This window comes from Nematolebias whitei, chromosome 6 (assembly GCF_014905685.2).
Source record: "Nematolebias whitei isolate Nwh7 chromosome 6, NemWhi1, whole genome shotgun sequence".
NCBI classification, from domain to species: Eukaryota; Metazoa; Chordata; class Actinopteri; order Cyprinodontiformes; family Rivulidae; genus Nematolebias; species Nematolebias whitei.
Window position 1 is genome coordinate 5,978,239 of NC_056503.1, and position 20,641 is coordinate 5,998,879.

The window sequence follows — 20,641 nt, forward strand, 5'->3', positions numbered from 1 at the left end:
GATAGATAGATAGATAGATAGATAGATAGATAGATAGATAGATAGATAGATAGATAGATAGATAGATAGATAGATAGATAGATAGATATAGATTTACCACTTGTAAATCTACTGTGGGACTATGTATAGCATGGCTATGATTAGCTTAGCTTCATGGTTGCTAACAGCTGCACTAAATAAGCCCTGCTCCACTCGCTGTTTTCTTAGATTCTTGGGGGTGGACAAATCTCAACAATTTTCAGCCATTATATCAGTTATCTGTGGTCGCCTCCCTGTGGCCCAATATTGCTATTGATGATGGCCAAATTTTCCATATGGGTCAGGATCTAATCTCAACTGACTGTAGCTTTTTGTCACAGCTCCACAGCTAAAGGCTGAAGTGCTAGCAGCTAACAGTGTGCCGGCTGAGCTGGACTTAACTACAGTAATTCAAATAAGGCTGGAATAGTAACTATATTTAAGTAAGTTTCAAAGTGAAATTTGAATAAACAAAAACTGTGCTTGTCTTATTGTTTACATGTTTGTGGGGTAACAATAAATCATTAAAGGCCAAAAGTGGAAAAATAAGTCTTCACCAAATTTGGGTCAGTTTGGCCCCTGAGTTTTGTTTCCCTGCAGAAGAGAGGATGGCTCTGGAGAGGATGTAGGACGGTGAATAATAGGTAACAAGTTCATATGTCTGTCGGCACAACGAGTCACCACAAAAGTAATGTTCAGTTTCAGCATTTAGTCATAATTAGTGATTGCTTGTTCGTCTCGCATCAAGTTTATCCACTGCGCTGCAATCAATTAGCTTCCGTGGCTCATCATTAAGTACAAGAGATCTGATTGTGCCATGCGTACTGGTATGTTTGCATGTTTTGCTTTAACATGTACAGTAAATTTTTAATTTGCATCAATCCATGTTGGCTCTTGTTCATTTTGTATTGAGCCTCCTGTGTTGTAGGCTTTATTTCCATAATGCATAGTAATGCCACAAACAAGAGCTTTTTTCTAAATATAGTATTTTAATCTTAATATCTTTCACATAATATGTGAAGAAGATTAAAGCATAAAAGCAATTATCCAGCATATTATGCTTGATAACTGCTTTTATTCTTTAAACTGCTTTTGAATCCTTCAAATAAACTCACTTGTAGCTTTGAATTAGTACTAAGGTTTAATGGATGTTCTGTGCAAATAATCACAAAATTTTAGAGGCTAGAGCCCGACCGATATGGAAATTTTGGCTATTGTCGATACTGATGTTGGACTGCGCAGGTGGCTGCTGGTAACTGATGTAATGGCTGAAATTTTTTGAGCTTTGTCTGTCCCAAATAATCTAAGAAAACATCGAGTGGAGCGGGGCTTGTTTATTTAGTGCAGATGTTAGCAACCATGAAGCTAAGCTAATCAGAGCCACGCTATACGTAGTCTCACAGTAGGTTTACAAGTGGTACACTGGTCAAAAAAAGTCTTCCTAACGTGTGTTCACATTTTCTATCCTCCACTATTCACCATAAAGTAATCAAGTGTGTTACAAAAAATATAAATTAAAGAAAGAAATGCTCTTGTTCATTCCAACAATTTTCGTTCAGGTCATTTTTTTTTTTCCCCTTGTCCTTCATATATCAGACGAGTCCAACCCGGCATTGTGACACTTAGAATTATTGTCTGAGTGTTAAAGTGATGCCCAACAGATTTACTTTCACAAGGAGAGCATTATGGCTGGCCTTAATGCTCCACGTGATATTTAAATTAAACTTTATTAGAATTTGCTTTGGGTTTGTTTCAGATGTATTGGGCATGGGGATGAAAAACAAAGACGATAACAAAGCAGAAAAGTGAGAGAAGGTTCAAAAGGGAAAGAAGGAGATAGGAGTAGAGGAGAGAGGGGTATAAAGAGAACACAAATCAACATCATTGAAGTCTGCCTCTAGACCTGCGGAAAGAAAAAACAAAACAAAAACAAGACAAAACCGAGAAACCACAACAAACAACATATATAATGATACTTATAACATCATTAAAAAGTATTTTATACAGTACATGGTAATACATGATATATTTAGTGGCCACCACAACCCAACTGAGTGTGTATCTGATAAACACCTGAATCTAAACACCTGTGTGAGCATGCTTGTCACTATAAGGTTTCTCCATAAAAATGTTCAATAGTGGATGTGGGGACCCACAGACCTGTCCCCACAGGGCACGATGGTAACACAGGGACCGGAGCCACACAGCGGTCCCCAAGCCCGGAGCTCCGGGAGTCCCCCAACAGGGACACCTGCACCCCGAGAAGCAAAAGGAAGCCCCGGGCGATCCCCAGCAACCACAATGCAGAAACCCCAGGAGGCTGCAGCGACGAGTCCACAGGCCCCGCCATCAACCCGTCCCTCCAGAATAGATCCGACCATGGACACCGAGCCACGAGGTCATACCACCCCCCAACAGAGGCCCGACAGAACCAGGGCACCCAGGCCCCGACAGGCAGCCAACACGCCCCACCACCCAGCCCCAGATGCTGAGAGCCGCCAATGCACTGGTGGCAGGTGGGCCCTTCACCGAAGGGTCAGTCAGGTCATCTGGACAGTTTCTTTTTTTTTTTGTGCTGAAACATTTCACCTTCCATCCAGAAGGCTTCATCGGTCAAGGAAACACACAACACAAAACTGATTCTTCTCCCAACAGCTTACTCCATAGTGGAACAAACCAGTTATGTTGGTGCTAAGATGGTCTCTTTGGCACGCCCCCTCCTCCGGTGTCGGCCCTCTCCTTCATCGACAGTCATGTCAAACTGGTTCAAAACCACTTGCCCTTGTTCATTGTTTCAATAAATGTTTTCAAATGTTCATTGTTTAAACAGTCAGTCAGGTACGGTGAAGGTCTAATTAGTATTGACTGCAGCAGCAGCATTTTTTTTCTTTGCAGAAAAGTAAATATTTCAGACAAACAATGCATTTCATTAAGGATGACAAAGATGACGTTACTAACACTGGATGTCCTCCCAAACTGGAAGCTCAGTCTGCGTTGCTACTTACGAGGCTAACGTCGTGAAGATGGTGCAACTGAACACTAACGTTAGCTTGCTAACTTGAGAAGCATGTAGCTAAAGACAAGTGGGGTGGAGGATTAAAGATAATTTTTTTTTTCATTTTATTTTACAGATCAGTTAAAATAAACTTACCATACTTTGTTCAGCAAAATACACTACACAGTATTGATCCCTGCTTCGTCTGTGCTGAATGTGAAAGTGAAAATTAACATGCCTTGAAAGTAGTCTTCATGCACCCTCTGTTGAATACATTGTACAATTATGGCTAGTTCCAGCATTTTAGGGGTGAACATTTGTTTTTATATTGTCGCATTATGAGACAATTATCACCAATACCGATGGGTCCCCAAACATCTATACTGGCCTAAAATATCAGCCCTACCAATATATTGGTCGGGCTCTTGCCAACTTCCCAACTAACATTATAAGAGCTTTGTTTTTCTATGGTGAGTATAACAAGTTTCTTACTGGAACCTCTAGGAAATTACTGATATGTAAAACAAAGTTTTGCCCATGCTGTTAAACGTCAGTCAGTTTCAGTGGGCTGTGTCCATGACTACAGTTATTCATCACCAGTAATTCTTGATGTATACAAAGTGTGGGATAGATTACATTGTACAGTATTTAAGAATGATAATTTCCTTGTGAGTATTTCAAAGGTTTGACAGAATCACAACATGCTGTATATTAGCTGAGTGTAGATCTGCTAACATGTTGGATTGTCTTCACGCTGTCTCTGCAGTCTGCACGGTTCGCTGTCAGAAATTCCTCATCTCACGTGTTGGAGAGGACTGGATCTTCCTCATCCTGCTGGGACTCCTCATGGCCCTTGTGAGCTGGGTGGTAGACTTCTGTATCGCCATCTGTCTACAAGGTGAGAAATGAAGGAAAGGCATTTTGTCAGCATGTCTCAACAAATAAACTTTTAACAGGTTGACGTGAGTTTTATAAGAAGCAGCAAAAAAAAAAAAAAACTTTTATGTCTTAGATCAAAAAGGCTGAGGCTTGACAAGCATTTAAGAACACTTCAAAATTATCTTCTATCTAACGAGAAGCAATTTCAGGTCTGCCAGCCCTAGTCGTCTTCAGTTAGGAAAATATTTCAAGCTTGGCATTTTATTGTTGGATAAGTCGGTAAGAGAGAACAGGCTGACCTACATTAGTTAATGCAGATGGAAATAATTGTTCGACTCACTCTGAGTTAACATGACAATCTCTCAAAGGCCGTTCAAAACTAATATAAATTACAATTATGTGGTGATAATAACAGGAGCTTGTAAAATATTACAGTGAGGATTGAGGAAAGCAGCCTGCGGTGAAAACGTTTTGTTAAGGTAATAATAACATACTGCATGAAATTAACCTTGTAGCCAATAGGAGACCACAATTTATTTTCAAGCTAGACATAATCAAGTAGTTTATAAAAGAAGCCATGGTGGTCACTCTTAGCTTTTTACATATGTGTTTTTATTTCATGGTCAAGAACCAACCCTTATGTCACTATTTTAGCATAGGTTTTTTGAACATTGTTTACTTTCCTGTTCTGCTGTGAGTACCACAAACCAGTGTTTTTAACAGTCAAAACAGCATGGAAAATGTTTTTTTGTGAGATTTCACCACATGATTGTTTTTTTTTTTTTTTCATCAAATTCATACAAAATACTATATTGAAATGTTTTATATTTTTCTAGTCTAATTTCTTGTTTTAAATAAACTAATTAATACACCTTGTTGCACTGAATAGTCATTGTTGCTGATATAGAATTAAACCTTGAAAGACCATATTGGCCAAAATCATTCACAGATATTTTTTGTGTGTATATTTAATTAATTTTGGTGCAGTCAATAAATATGATTTTCTTTCTGACAAAGCCTTCTAAAAATCCTTCAAATTTTCTTTTATTTTGTCTGAATTGTTTCAAATGCCCCTGTAATGTCACAGTAACGTTACATCACTGGTGTTCCTCAGGGGAAAAATCACCACAGGGAAAACCCACAATAAATTCATTTTTTGATCATATTTATTATCACAAAATAATGCATTCCCCTCAGTAATGTTTTTCTTACCTTTATCCCCATGCTTTTGATTATTATTATTTTTTTATATTGGCACACTAGGTATTGATCCACTTTTAAATTTGAGAGACTATAAATTTTTATCAGAGAATATTTCACTCACCCTGGACAAGATGCTTCATTCCTGGCTGGACTTGCTGCGGAGTTCCACCTCTCCTCTCATCTGACACAATTGTTTTAGTTTGGATGTAAAGAGCAAAAACCTATTTGCATATTGCACAAGTAAATGTTTAGCATAAAAAATCAGTTCCACACACATGCAGACTGTTGAACTGGATGCTCCACAGTTTAGATTGACTCCCATTGGCATCTCTCAAAGCAGGAGGTAAATTCTGGATGCAGCAGGCTGCAGCAGCTGGTAGTATAATGGGGTCAGTAAAAACAAAAACATGAAGCAGAAATTGGCCTTGTGCACAAGAAGGGTTTAGCTTTCAAAAAAATCATAATAAAAAAAACCCAATAAACAAAAGAAATTATAAAAAATCTATCCATCCACCCATTATATAATAATAATAATAATAATAATAATAATAATGATAATAATAATAATGTGTTGTGTGTTGTCATTTTATGTTCCCATACAATGGTGAAATTGGCTATCTGCTTTTAACCCATCACACCTGGGATACAGTCAGGTGGTGCAGTGGGCAGCTACTGAAGGCGCCAGGGGAGCAATTGAGAATAAGGTGTCCTGCTCAGAGACACCACGAGATGTGCAATGACTGGGGATCGAACCTGGTACTTTCGAGTCCCGAGTCAGCTGCCCTGCCTCTACCCAATCTAGGCCCCAAATTAAATAAAAATAAAAGTCTTCCATGTTTATCCACCAAACGACACGTAAAGTTGACTGAAAACAAGGTGTCATTCTCAGGTACTGGCTCTGAAGGGTCCGGTGGGCTGGTGGGGGCTTCACAAAACTGGAAATTAAAAAAGAAAAGTTAAAAAATCACTTAGACTGTACTAATAGGGGAAAATGCCTTTTTATTGCCATGAAAATATTTTGTCAATTAAAAAAAAATTACTAGGATTTTTTTAAACAAATGACCTTTAATGAGATTTTTTTTTTTAAATAGTCATTTAAATTTGATAATTTTATTTCTGGCTGAGATAGCTCTAAAAGATTGGCTAGTTTATTGTGGAAAAAAATATTTAAAATGGTACCGGTATTTTGAAATTGGTAAATAAGATGGTCAATTTCTTTTCCCCCTAAGGGACACAATACAGTTAAAGGGACTTTAAGGGGTTAAACCAAATCTACTGCTACAATGCCAACACTTAGTTTTCAGCTCTGTGTGTTTGTTCCTGCCTTTGTTTGACTGTGGCTTACATGTCTGTCCCATCTTTGTGTTTGTGTCCACAGCACAAATGTGGATGTACGGGGGTCTTGACAGCAATGTGTTCCTCCAGTATCTGGCCTGGGTCACCTACCCTGTAGTCCTCATCACCTTTTCTGCTGGCTTCACCCAGATCCTTGCCCCACAGGCCGTTGGTAGGACTTGCAAATGTGCAGCAACCTGAGTGTGAACACAAATGAAGACTCTCAGCTTTGTATTAGAGTCACAATAAATTACACTGAGGCAAAGGAAATTCTAAGGTTACACAAATATGAGATAAAACATCTTCGCTATCTGATTGACTAATAAAAGACAATGAATATCAGTGGTGGATGTTTGTAAACGGTGTCATGGTTGATTTGCTTTGACTTTGTTATAAAATGAACACATTTATTTACATTTATTTAATGTTCTATTTGCCATTTAGTGTGCAAATTATTCACAGTTTAACAAAACTAGATCAGAGCTGTTGGGGAGTTACCCAAAGACCATTCATTTAAAGAGCTACATCATCAGTGGAGTCAGAGCTGATCCACAAAAGTTTGTGTGTATTTAAAAGATACAATTTTCATCATATTTCAGCTCCTTCGAAATGATAATGTTTTATTGATTTTTTTTGTTTGTTTTTACTTCTGGTTATTTCTTATGTTTTGGATGGTTTAGACAGATTCATGTTGGATTTACTTGTTGCTTTGTTCGCAAGTAAACACAAGTTTATGCTTTTACTGCAATAGATGTAGACCTGTTATCAGTTCCTCCCATGTGGCTCTGAAATGTAGAGTAGGTTACTTTTTTGGAATTAGGTTGCAGTGTTTACCAAAAGTACTTAAAGCCTCAACAACCACACTGACCACTGCAACTTTAACATCATAATGATGGAAAGTTACCTCTAACTGAACTGGTATGACCAAAGGTGGTAGGTGGGGTTAGTGTTGGGAACAGAAAAGTTGCCTCAGATCATCTTTGAAATGATTTGTCCACCTAATGGCAAATTGAGCACAAAATTAACCCCTCAAATAAAATATTTTGTCTATTTCAATTTTTTTCAGTTTTTATTTGGGCTCCTCCTAATGAGGCTTTAACAAAAGGTTTTCAGTTCACACCAATACTACTGAGTTTCCTTCATTAGTTTTGTTAGTGGACAGTTTTGTTAGTGGACAGAATTTTTTTGCAGAAGCAAATATTTAATCATATTTAGGATTTTTCTAACTTTAGATGAAGTTTGTTAGTCATTTTTCCCATCAGAAAGGTAACACCAAACATTGAATTTTGTTCAATAGATCATTAGTTTTAAATACATTCTTGGGCTACAGCCACACTGTTTTGTATTTTACCATGTATGTTTGAGTATTTTGACTTTCTTTTTAAGAAAGTCCAAACATGAAGGAAAACGGTTCTTCTTCAGAAAGCTACCCTGCTCCTGTGGAAGATGGAATATTTTCTGAATGCTTTAATGCGTCTTTACTGTCGGTTTGACTTGACTGTCGCTAACTCAGGCTGAAGAAAATGGTGCCTTCAGAGAATCAGAATTGTTTTCTTCCCAACAGATATCCTTAGAATTCATCATTCCCCATGTTTGGCTGAGGCACTTCCTGCAGTGTAGATGGATACTTCAGACACAGAGATGCTAGAGGAATAATTTTAAAGACTTTAAAAACATCTTAGGTCAAAGATAAAGAAAATGAGAAGGACAAAAAAAGCGATTTATATCCAGAAAAAAGAGGAATTAAAGTTTTTAAAAGTAATATCTCAGAATGAAAGTAACAGAGCTACTCCAACATGCAGCCACCTTGAGCGGCGCGATTCTAGAAATGATATTGATATGATTCTAGATATGATATTGGGATTACAGGAACAGCTCTAAAATGGTTTAAAACATATCTATCTGATAGATTCCAGTTTATAAATGTAAATAATAAATCTTCTTCATACACCAAAGTTAGTCATGGAGTTCCTCAGGGCTCAGTGCTTGGGCCAATACTCTTCACTTTATATATGCTTCCATTAGGTAACATTATTAAACAGCATGGGATAAATTTTCATTGTTATGCTGATGACACAAATTATATTTGTCCATTAAACTCAATGAATCAAATCAGCTACTTAGACTAAAAGCATGTCTTAGACATAAAAACCTGGATGACCCTTAATCTTCGCTGTTGAACACAGACAAAACTGAGATTTTGGTTTTTGGACCTGAGCATCTTAGGAATGATTTTTCCCAGTCTTTCTCCCTCCTTGGATGACATTAATCTGGCCTCCAGTTCTAATGTTAAAATTATTGGTGTCATTTTTGATCAGAACATGTCTTTTATCCCCCACATTAAAAACTTTACTAGAACTGCCTTCTTCCACCTGCGTAATATCACCAAGATTAGAAACATCTTATCTAAAAATGATGCAGAAAAACTGGTCCATGCATTTGTCATGTCTAGACTGGACTATTGCAATGGTTTGTTATCTGGGTGTCCAAATACTTCTTTAAAACGCCTTCAGTTGATCCAAAATGCTGCTGCCAGAGTCTTAACTGGAGTTAGTAGGAGAGATCATAGCTCTCCAGTTTTAGCTTCTCTCCATTGGCTCCCTGTCAAATCCAGAATAGAATTCAAAATCTTACTACTATCCATCCATTATACCACAACCCATCTTCAGAACAAGCAGACGATAATAAATGGATGGATCTTACTTCTAACATACAAAGCTCTCAACAACCTAGCTCCATTATTACAGATCTTATTGTTCCATATTTTGCTAACAGAGCACTTTGCTCTCAGACTGCAGGGTTACTTGAGGTTCCTAGAGTTTCCAAAAGCAGAATGGGAGGAAGATCTTTCAGTTATCAGGCTCCTCCCTTTTGGAACCAACTTCTAGTTTCTGTCCGTGAGGCTGACACATTGTCCAGTTTAAGACTGGGCTTAAGACTTTCGTTTTTGATAAATCCTATTGTTAGTGCTGGCTTTTTATGCTGGGGGAGGCTGTGGCTGAGTGGTTAGAGCAGTCGTCCTCCAATGCAAAAGTTGGGGGTTCAATTCCACCAGCAGTCACATGCTGAAGTGTCCTTGGGCAAAACACTGAACCCCTCATTGCCTCCTCCATCGGTGTATGAATGTGATCTAAAGCTCTGATTAGTCTCTTTAGAATGATTTGTTCAATTAGCTTTGTAGAGATCTAGTAGAGTGCTGTATGAATGGGTAAATGCAGACACAGATTGTGTTGTAAAGAGCTTTGAGTGTCTTGATCAGATAGAAAAGTGCTATATAAGTACAGTCCATTTACCATTTATGCTGCTATAGTCTTAGACTACTGGAGGACACATTGATCTCATTACCTTAAATGATTTGTTAAAATTGAAAAAAAAATTCAAAATTCAAAAATACTTTATTAATCCCAAAGGGAAATTATTTATTGTTGTAACTTATCCTCATTTCATTAAGAGATGTTATAGATACTGATGCTGTAGACAGGAAGGATCTCTTGAAAAGGTCCATCCCACAGTGGATCCTAAGAAACTGGCTGCGGATGCTGTCTGATCCGTCCACCCAGACTCAGCTGGCCTCTCGGTTCCCCCGGGCTGTAGGACCGCCCGAATGCAGAGCAGAACTCCTCCCAGAGCGATGGCCACTCCTCCCAGCAGTCTGCCGAGCTCCTCGTCGCTGCGGACAGCCAACTGTAGGTGCCGAGGGGCGATCCTGTCCTTCTGCTGTCATGAGCCGTGTTTCCTGATAGTTCCAGGATCTCAGTGGTCAGGCACTCGAGTACAGATGGCAGGTAGATGAGAATGCGTCCACAGAACATCCTTTTCAACTCATTTGAGAGTTGGGGCTGTAGTTGAGATATTATTTGAGCATTTGAGATGTTAATCAGCTGTTGGTTGTAGAAAACTGCCTTGTTGCCATGGTTACGCATCATAACAAATGTCCAAAACTAAAAAAGTTTCAGTAAAAATCCTTCCAGCTGCACAGCATCCGATACCAGAGGAAACAATCATTCAAAAAAATGTGATTTACATCCAGAAAAAGAGGAATTAAAGTTTCCAAAAGCAAAATCTCAGAATGAAAGTAACAGAGCTGCTCCAACATGCAGCCACCTTGAGCGGCACAATTCTAGAACTCAATAGTAATATAATACTATAATATAATATTATATACTATACTATATTATATAATAATATAATATAGTAATAGTATACTGAATAGTTTTCATTTGATACTACTTCTATCTTAACATGTGATTCTTGACCTGCAATTGTGTTTCTGTTCCTCTCAAACCTAGCTGGTCGGAGCAGATGGTCACTTGTTCTGAGCCTGGTTCTGCTAAAGGTTTCTTCCTCATGAGGGAGTTTTTCCTTTCCACTGTCGCCTTCATGCTTGCTCAATATGAGAGTTCTGTGATGGAGTTAAACTCAAAGCAGTCTGCTCCTCAGATAAATAATGTTAATTCTACTTTTATATATGAATGTTTCTGTTCAGTGCCCTGAGATGACTTCTGTTGTGACTTGGCGCTATATAAACTGAATTCAACTGAATTCTGATTTTAAGACTGAAATCTAAAGACAAGAACAAAAATGCCATATTAAGATAATGTAATATAATGCGGATGATTATTTCCTCTGGTGTCGGATGCTGTGGAACTGGAAGGATTTTTACAGAAATATCTTTGCTTTTGGACATTTGTTATGATGCGTAACCATAACAACAAGGTTTTTTACAACCGGGAGCAGCTGATTAACATCTCCAAATCTCAAATAATATCTCAACTACAGCCTCAAATCCCAAATGAGTTGAAAAGGAGGCGTCGTGGATGCAGAGCAGGAGCAAAGAAGAGGGAGAAAGAGAGAATAATGCAATTTAATCCATCTCTTCCATCGATCATGATGGGCAATGTGAGATCGCTGGGAAACAAGTTGGATGAACTTCAAGCCCTAACAAGGACCCATCCAGAGTATCGGGAATGCAGTATTATGTGTTTCACTGAGACATGGCTTCAGGATCATATCCCCGACTCCAGCGTTTCATTGCCAGGCTTTCTGACCATACGAGCAGATAGAGATTTAAAGAGGAGTGGCAAAAGGAAAGGAGGTGGGTTTGCAGTGCTTGTGAACAACAGATGGTGTAATCCTGGACATGTTACTGTGAAGTGTCGTCTCTGCAGTCCAGATATTGAACTGTTAGCACTAAGTTGTCGTCCATATTATTTGCCAAGAGAGTTCACCACTGTTATTTTGGCAACTGTTTACATTCAACCCAATGCTGTTGCTGAGACTGCGTGTGATGTCATCAGCTCCGAGGTTGCTAAGCTGCAAACACAACACCCTAGTGCGTTTGTTGCAATATCTGGGGATTTTAATCATGCCTCTCTCTCTGCTACACTTTCGACATTAGAACAGTTTGTCAGCTGCTCTACCAGATAAAACAAAACGCTGGACTTGTTTTATGCAAATGTCAAGGATTCATACATCGCTAAATCAAGACCCCCTCTTGGCAAATCAGATCACAATCTTGTGTATCTCTGCTCAAAATATAAACCCCTTGTTCAGAGGCAACCTGTAATAAAGAGAACAGTGAGAAAATGGTCAATGGAAGCTGAAGAAGCCCTGCAGGGTTGTTTTGACGCTACAGACTGGGATGCACTGTGCCAGCCACTTGGAGAGGACATCAATGCCATGACTGAGTGTGTGACCGACTATATAAACTTCTGTGTAAACAACACCATCCCCACCAGAACAGTGAGATGCTTCCCCAATAACAAACCCTGGATTACCACTGACCTGAAGGAACTGCTAAACCAGAAAAAAAGAGCCTTGAGGGAGGGAGACAGGGAATTATTGAAGAGCACACAGAAGCAACTACATGTCAAGATAAGAAACAGCAAGGAGGTGTACAAGAAGAAGCTGGAGAGCAAACTCCAACAGAACAATATCAGAGAGGTGTGGTCGGGGATGAAACAGATCACAGGCTTCAAGCAGAAGGAGGATCAGAAGGATGGAAGCCTGGACAGAGCCAATGAACTGAACACATTCTTCAATAGGTTCAGTTCAGGAACAAGTTCAGCATCCTCCTCTCTTGCCCACAGCCAAACATACATGCCACCCTCCATTGACCCAAGGCTGTCCTGTCACACCTTAAATATTGTATCTACCACCTCAGTCATGGACCCTTCTTCTACATATTGGTCTTCAACTAAATCAGAAGATGCTGATACCTCCTTTGCCTCCCTCCTCTGCATCTCCAGAAGTCAGGTGAGAAAGCAGCTGGAGAGACTGAACCGGAATAAGGCTGCAGGTCCAGATGGTGTCAGTCCCAGAGTCCTAAAGGTCTGTGCAGAGCAGCTCCGTGGGGTTCTGCAGTATCTCTTCAACCTTAGCCTGACCCAGGAGAAGGTTCCAGTGTTGTGGAAAACATCCTGTCTTGTTCCAGTGCCAAAGAAAATGCACCCATCAGTCCTCAATGACTATAGACCTGTTGCCCTGACATCCCACATCATGAAGGTCCTAGAGAGACTTCTGCTGACCCACCTGACTAGACAAACAAGCACATATCAGGACCCACTGCAGTTTGCTTATAAGCGTGGACTTGGAGTTGAAGATGCCATCATACACCTGCTTCAGCAAACTCACTGTCATCTAGAAAAGGCAGACAGCACTGTGAGAGTCATGTTCTTTGATTTCTCCAGTGCATTTAACACAATCCAGCCTGATTTGTTTTGTCAGAAACTCCAGAAGACTCAGGTGGAGGCCTCAACAATCACCTGGCAAACAGACCACAGTTTGTGAGACTGAAGGGTTGTGTGTCTAACCAGGTGGTCAGTAGCTCAGGAGCACCACAGGGGACTGTACTTTCACTGTTCCTTTTCACTCTGTACACCTCGGATTTACAGTACAAAACAGACTCCTGTCATCTGCAGAAATATTCTGATGACTCTGCAGTAGTCGGGTGTATCAGAGATGGACAAGAAGCTGAGTACAGGGAACTGGTGGACCGCTTTGTGGCATGGTGTGGAAACAATCATCTCATCTTGAATGTGAACAAAACAAAGGAGATGATTGTAGATTTCAGGAGAATCAGGAACAGATCCAACCCTATTTTCATCATGGGAGAAGAAGTCGAGGTGGTGGAGAAGTATAAATTCCTTGGAGTTCACCTGGACAATAGACTGGACTGGAAATGCAACAGTGAAGCCATCTACAAGAAGGGACAGAGCAGACTGTACTTCTTGAGGAAGCTGAAGTCCTTCAACGTTTGCAGCAAGATGCTGCATATCTTCTATAAGTCTGTTGTAGAGAGTGCCTTCTCTTCTGCCATCATCTGCTGGGGTAGCAGCACCAGAGCAAGTGACTTAAAAAAGATCAACAAGCTCATAAAGAAGGCTGGCTCAGTTCTGGGGACTCCTCTAGAACCTTTGGAAATGATTGTTCAAAGAAGGATTCTTCATAAAATGAAGAACATTATAGACAACCCTCAGCATCCTCTTCATCAGACTGTCAATCAACAACAAAATGTCTTCAGTCAGAGGCTTCTTCAAATCCGTTGTAGGACAGACAAGAGATCCTTCCTGCCCACAGCCATCAGCATCTATAACAACTCTTTAATGAAACCAGGATGATGAGTTACAACAACATTTAATTTCCCTCTGGGATTAATCAAGTATTTTTGAATTGAATTGAATTGAATTGAATATTCAAGCCTCTGTAGTAAAATATTGTGATCAACCATATCAAATGCAGCACTGAGGTCTAACAGGACCAGTATAGACACTAGTCCATTGTCTGAGGCCATGAGAATATCATTAGTGACTTTTACTAGTGCTGTTTCTGTGCTATGATGAGCTCTAAACCCTGACTGAAACTCTTCAAACAGATTATTTCTTTGTAGACGTTCACGCAACTGACCTGCAACTGTTTTCTCTAGAATTTTTGAGATGAAAGTTAGATTAGATATAGGTCTATAGTTGGCCAGAATTTCTGAATCAAGGTCAGACTACTTAAGTAAAGGTTTAATTACAGCAACCTTAAAGTGCTGTGGTACATAATCATTCATTAAAGACAAATTAAGTAGATCCAAAATATAACTGTGTATCGTCAGCATAACAATGAAAATTTATCCAAGGACATCAAATAACAATTTTGCCAGTAAACCAAACATTGTCAGATAAGTTTTCTTTCTTAAGGTAACTTTCATTTTAATAGCTGTAAGTTGTAACAAAGTTTTTCCCATTCACTATAGGTGACCTTCATTTACATAGTTTGTTCTGGTCATCGTAGAACAATCAACATTGTATCTTTCAGTGTCCTTAGTTTGGCAGTGGATGATAATGGTTTTACCTGTGACTGTTTTTGAGTTTGTTACCAAAACATTAACTAAACACCAGAATAATTATAATGAATTTTGGATAATAATCATTGGCTACAGATATACAATTAATACATTTTAGGATTTATTCAGATTCAAGGTGGCTACAATTAATAGGGGGAGTGGTGGCGCAGAGGTTGGAGAAGGTGGGCCTGTGATCGAAAGGTCACTTGTTCAACTCCCCGGACCGACAACATTGGATTGTGGGTGTGAAAAGTGAAGCACACACACCTGCCTCCACCCTCATTTGCCCCACTCCCTTGAGCAAGGCCCTTATCTCCCAGCATCTGCTCCCCCAAGTGCCCACAGCCCTCTGCTCCCCACAGAGGGCTGTGGTATCTCAGTAGTCTGTGGCAGGAAGGACATCCGGCATAAAAACAATTGCCAAGTCTTCATGCGAGTTAGTTCACTGTTGCACCCCCTGAAGAAGAGAACAGCAGAAAGAAGACAAAAAAAAGTGTCTAAAACTGTCAACTGACTTTTTAATTCACAAAAATTTCTACAATTCAGTCAATTTCTTACAACATGAGCTAAGATTTGGTGTGGCAGTAGCTGAGACTGATGCTAGTACATGTTTTAGGTGCTAATTAATTGAGAAACATGTTTTAGTGTTTTGCGATTATCAACAGAAATCTTGGTCTGTTAGCAAAATCCCATGAACCATTGTACTGATTTTTATTTAGTTTTCAGAAATAATTATTTCATGTGCATCTACAACTGAATAACTTTTGGAGCCAGTCCAGTTCAAGATGGCTGCCACCTCTAATCGACATTAGGTGACAGAAATGGCTTTAACTCAGTCAGTTTTACAGATATTGAGCTCATTGTCGCTCACATTGTACATAATGTTCTTTTTAAGGTGTAACTTCAACAGCCACAACTCCATAATTTTTCATCAAAAGATCATAAAATCAGTTGTAGCCTAAAACTCATGCATGAAAGGTGACTAGTTTTAATGTTAGGCCTTATGAAAGAGAACATATTGGGATCCTATTGTTTAAAGGGCAGGAATATTTACCAGTAGTTATAGAGAATCCCAGTTGTTGTTGAACATTGTTAAAGGCTGGATGCTGCTAACTGCAACAGTTATAAACTAGTCTCCCTCTCATCTGCAGGCTCCGGTATTCCAGAGATGAAGACCATTCTTCGAGGAGTGGTGCTGAAGGAGTACCTCACCTTTAAAACGTTTGTGGCCAAAGTCATCGGCCTCACCTGTGCTCTGGGCAGTGGCATGCCACTGGGCAAAGAGGTAACGCTCACACACACACATAGATTCAGCAAATGGCTTTGTCCAGGTGTAACCCAGGAGGCGGCTGACATGAAGGGACCCCTTTTTTCTACGTCCCACGCCTTTCCCGCCAGTTCAGATAATCCGGCGGGAAGGTTGTTTACTGGGTTCCACTCTGGCTCACCATCTTGATCCATATGGCCTCGTGTTCCAACAGGACGTCCTACGGGCGAGGCCACAGACGGTTCTTTCCTGGTAGATTGGGGGAGCCGGCCTCCAGTCCGCACCCATCACCAGAGTGGAGGGGTTCACCGAGCGGGGCTATCCCTCGGTAACTCCCCCTTGAGCCAAGCCTCGCGGAAGCTTTCGGAGTGAAGCTGTCCAGGTTGGAGCAGCGTACCGTCCCTCCTGGGAAACACGACCAGACGGTGACCACGCTCTCCAATCGAGCCCATCAATGTGCTTTTCAGGCAGCCGCAGCTAACAACAACGTGGCGCTGCTAGCATATAGCATGTCCAAGGGGCTGGAGGCCGCAGACCTGCCTTAGGAGACCAAGAGCTCCCTCTGTAAGGTAGTCGACGCCATCCTCAATATGTGTGCCTCTGCTACGGTTTGCCTGTCCAGGATTGCAGCATGGATGACGATGATTCAACATCCACCTAGCTCCGTCACTCCCCTTTGCTGCCGGAGAAACTGTACAAAGACCTGATGGAGGGCCCTGTCACGGCGGACGCGCTGGTCGGGAGCAGCTTCAAGCCATGCTGGCGAACTCGAAGCAGTCGGAGGAGGTGCCAGAGGCTGTGCGCCACCTCATCAAGCCGCGCGGCTCATCCCGCCCCCCGGCCCGCTTGAGAGACCGTCGTGAGCAGAGGCAGAACAACGATGTTCCACGGCCGCGGCGGCGTCTCTCGCTCAGCTCCACCACCAGCCCCGCCCGTCAGAGACCAGCCCTCTTCATCCCGGCAACCTGCAGTTCAGCGTTTCCCCAGAGATCGCCTGCAGACAGCGCTCTGGGCAAACAAATCGCAGAGCTCACGGGGGAGAAGTTTTAAAAAATGACGGTCTGTGGAGGGTGTGTGTAAAAGTGACACGAAAGTTGAAATAAATCATCATTCAATGATCAAAGTGTCTGTTTTTAGCCAGTCTGTAAGCTCGGATGAACTCACTGCACCTGCGCACACATCCTCCACACATAACGAGCTGGTGTCCTTAAATAAAGGTTTTTTTAAACTCACTGTCGCTCCAAGACATGACGAGTCGCTCACACGACACAATGGTAAGCGAAAATAACTTGTTGTCAACCCGAGCTGCACGATCCTCACCCAAGCGGTGTCAAACGCGCACTCGTGCGATGCAACAGCCTCCATCCAACGGCACTGCATTGATGATGGCGCACATACAGCTGCCCGGCGCTCACCGGCTCACATGTGTATAAATGTGGGACCGCAGGCCAGGTCCGGTGGAGGTCCTCGCTCTCACAAGAGCAACACACGCCTCACCGAAGCAAACGCGGGCAGCCGTCACCCACCGCGTCTCAGCGCTCGGCAGCTCACGGCAGCGTAAGCGTGAGACAGCTGAACGAACCCGGTGATGAGTCTCGCCTCCAGCGAGAGCGGCGCGCGTCCCTCCAGCGAGAGCGGCGAGCGTCCCTCCAGAGAAAACATTTGCTCCCGCGGGGCTCGCAGCCTTCACTCCAACAACACGGCGTAGATGAAGTCACGCTCTCCGCCTCTCAACGTTCGCACAGCGACGTCAAACGCGCAGCCCCATGGCGTCATCAGCTGTCACACGCTTCGCCTCAGCACACACGGCCCACCTGTACATGAAGGTTGGTCCGCGGTCCGAACGCAGCGCACGGGCGCGTTCAGGGCCTTTTTTCGAGGAAGCCTCGCCCTGGGTCACGCGGAAAACATTCCCGCGACGCATGACGGCGGTTGAGGGGCGGACTGGTGACAGCCGTACAAAACATGACGCATCACTTAAACGTACGTTCACTCCACGAACGTTACATAGAGTGGCTAAAACATGCTCGCCAGACAGATGGATGGACAAGGTGTTATGCAAATGGTTACAAGTTACAGTTTGCAACCCGACCCCCTCCGTTCGGAGGAGTTATAGAGACGGTCCTGTCATCACCAGACCAAATCTCATCCCTAAATGCAAAAGTCCAAGTGCTTCTGATAAAAGTGATCTCCAGGGTTCCCAACGGAGAGGAAAACAAAGGGTTTTACTCACGTTACTTCCTGGTTCCCAAACGGACCGGAGGGATGAGACCGATTTAGGATCTGTCAGCTTTCAACAAGGCCATCATGGACAGACCGTTTTCACATGTTGACAACCAGACAGCTGTTGAACAACATCCAGAGAAACTCATTCCGATCATCCCAAAACACAGAAAATTCCTGCGTTTTTTTCTCCTTTCAGGGGATGAAGTATCAGTACAACAGGCTGCCGGTCGGGTATTCCCTCGCGCCTCGTACGCTCTCAGTGTGTGGAGACAGCCCTGCATCCGTTACACAGAGCAGAGATGAGAGTTTTGTTTTACCTGGACGACCTGCTGCTGCTGTCACGCTCCAGACAGGAAGCAGTGATGCAGGCTCAGGTGTTGACATCACACCTGTCAAATCTGGGCTTCGCCATAAATTGGAAGAAAAGCTCGAGTTTCCTGGCCCAGGCAATTGTTTATCTGGGAGTGGAGTTAAATTCAACAACCATGAAGGCTCGTTTATCACAAACGAGAATCGACACTTTAAGAGACCAGCTCCACCACGTAAGACCTGGCAGAGTGGTAACAGCTGTCCCTGTCATGAAGCTGTTAGGAAAGATGTCATCAGCTCACACAGTGGTCCCGCTGGGTTTATTACACATGAGACGCCGCCAGAGGTGGTTTGTGCGTCTGCGTGTGGATCCAGTAAAACAAAGAGACGGATGATCACTGTTTCCTCCCTCCATGAGGACAGACCTCCGACACTGGGGAAACACCCTGGTTCTGTCGGAGGGAGCCCCCGTCAGCAGACCCACGTCACGTGTCAGTCTTCACGGACGCATTACTGTCAGGCTGGGGGGGACATGCCTATCTCAAGCAGTAGGGGCGCTGTGGCCCCATCACACATCAGCCCACATAAATGTTTTGGAGTGTCGCACGGTGCTGGATGTGATTCAGCACTTTGCTCCCGCGCTACAGAATCAACATGTGTTGATTCACACAGACAACAAGGTGACTGCTGCGTACATAAACCGACAGGGGGGTATGCGCTCAGCCCAGATGTTACACATTGCGCGAAAGCCTCTGTCTTGGGCTCACCAAAATCTGTTCTCCATCAGAGCAGTTTACATACCCGGTGTTCTGAACAAAGGGGCAGATGTGATGTCCAGGGGCAGCCCACGTCACGGGGACTGGACTCTCTATCCAGACCTGATGACTTAGATGTGACAGAAATTTGGCAAAGCAGCTGTGGACCTGTTTGCGGCACGAGAGAACGCTCAGTGTCAACTATGGTTTTTCCCTGAGACCGTGAGACAAACCACCACTGGGGGTGGATGCATTTGCCCACAGCCCATGGTCCAAAACGCTTCTGCACGCGTTTTCCTCCACCTCCTCTGATTTTACGGTTCCTGAACCGAGTTCAGGAGGAGGGATTGACAGCTCTCCTGGTGGGCCCCGAGCGCGTGAACACACCATGGTTCTCAGCCCTACAACGCCTGCTGTCGGGGCGCCCGTGGAAACTGCCGTGGAGGGAGGATGCTCTCCTCCAGGCAGGAGGAGCGATCAGGAGTTACCCAGAAATAGGCCAGCACCTGTGGGTCCGGCCACTGAACGGTTCCGCTTAGAGAGGATGGGTCTCCCACAGGCGGTAGTGCGCACAATCCAGGATTCACGTGCTGCATCTACCACAGCGCTGTACACATCAAAGTGGACAGTTTTTCAGCGCTGGTGTACAGAGAAAGGTGTAGAGGCCACCTCATGTCCATTAGGCGGCGTGCTGTCTTTTTTACACAGCTGATGGACAGGAAGTTGGCATTTCAGCACGATTAAAACGTACGCTGCAGCCATCTCTTCCTGCCACGAAGGGTTCAGAGACCGAACAGCTTTTAATCACCCGCTGATGAAGCGGTTTCTAAAAGGCGTACAGAGACGCAGTCCTGTTTCACGCCCACTTGTGCCACAGTGGGATTTAACGCTGGTCTTGCGAGCCCTGATCAAAGCTCCATTTGAGCCTCTGGATCAGGTGGCAATTAAATTCTTGTCTCTTAAAACTGCTGGCTTTAACATCCGCTAAGAGGGTGAGTGTTTCATCTGCCCTCGCTGTCGCTCCGTCATGTCTTAGAATTCAGGCAGATGGGCAGCTCAGCTGATTTAAGACCAAACCCAGCCTTTATGCCTAAAAACATCACGAGCTCTTTTAAATCAAGAGCGATATCGTTGGAGGGGTTTTTCCTCCCCCCCCACAGATCAGAAGAAGAAGCATCTTCCATCTTCTCTGTCCGGTGCGGGCGTTGACGTGTTACATAGTGCGCACGGCTGTAATGCGCCAAACTCAACATTTGTTTGTACATTATAGAGATACACCTGTAGGTCGTCCGTTATCCACCCAGCGCTTGTCACACTGGCTGTGT

The 20,641-nt window shown here is 42.8% G+C and overlaps 1 protein-coding gene across 1 annotated transcript in view; it reads left to right on the forward strand.

Annotated features, from left to right (window-relative positions):
* The window catches only part of LOC119411497 (chloride channel protein 2), a 479,672-nt gene that overhangs the window by 261,953 nt on the left and 197,078 nt on the right, over positions 1 to 20,641 (forward strand). Inside the window, exons 10-12 of the mRNA XM_037678447.1 lie at positions 3,780 to 3,911; positions 6,474 to 6,602; positions 15,911 to 16,044. Of these exons, the coding sequence (XP_037534375.1) occupies positions 3,780 to 3,911; positions 6,474 to 6,602; positions 15,911 to 16,044 (395 nt within the window). The remainder of the gene's footprint in view (positions 1 to 3,779; positions 3,912 to 6,473; positions 6,603 to 15,910; positions 16,045 to 20,641) is intronic.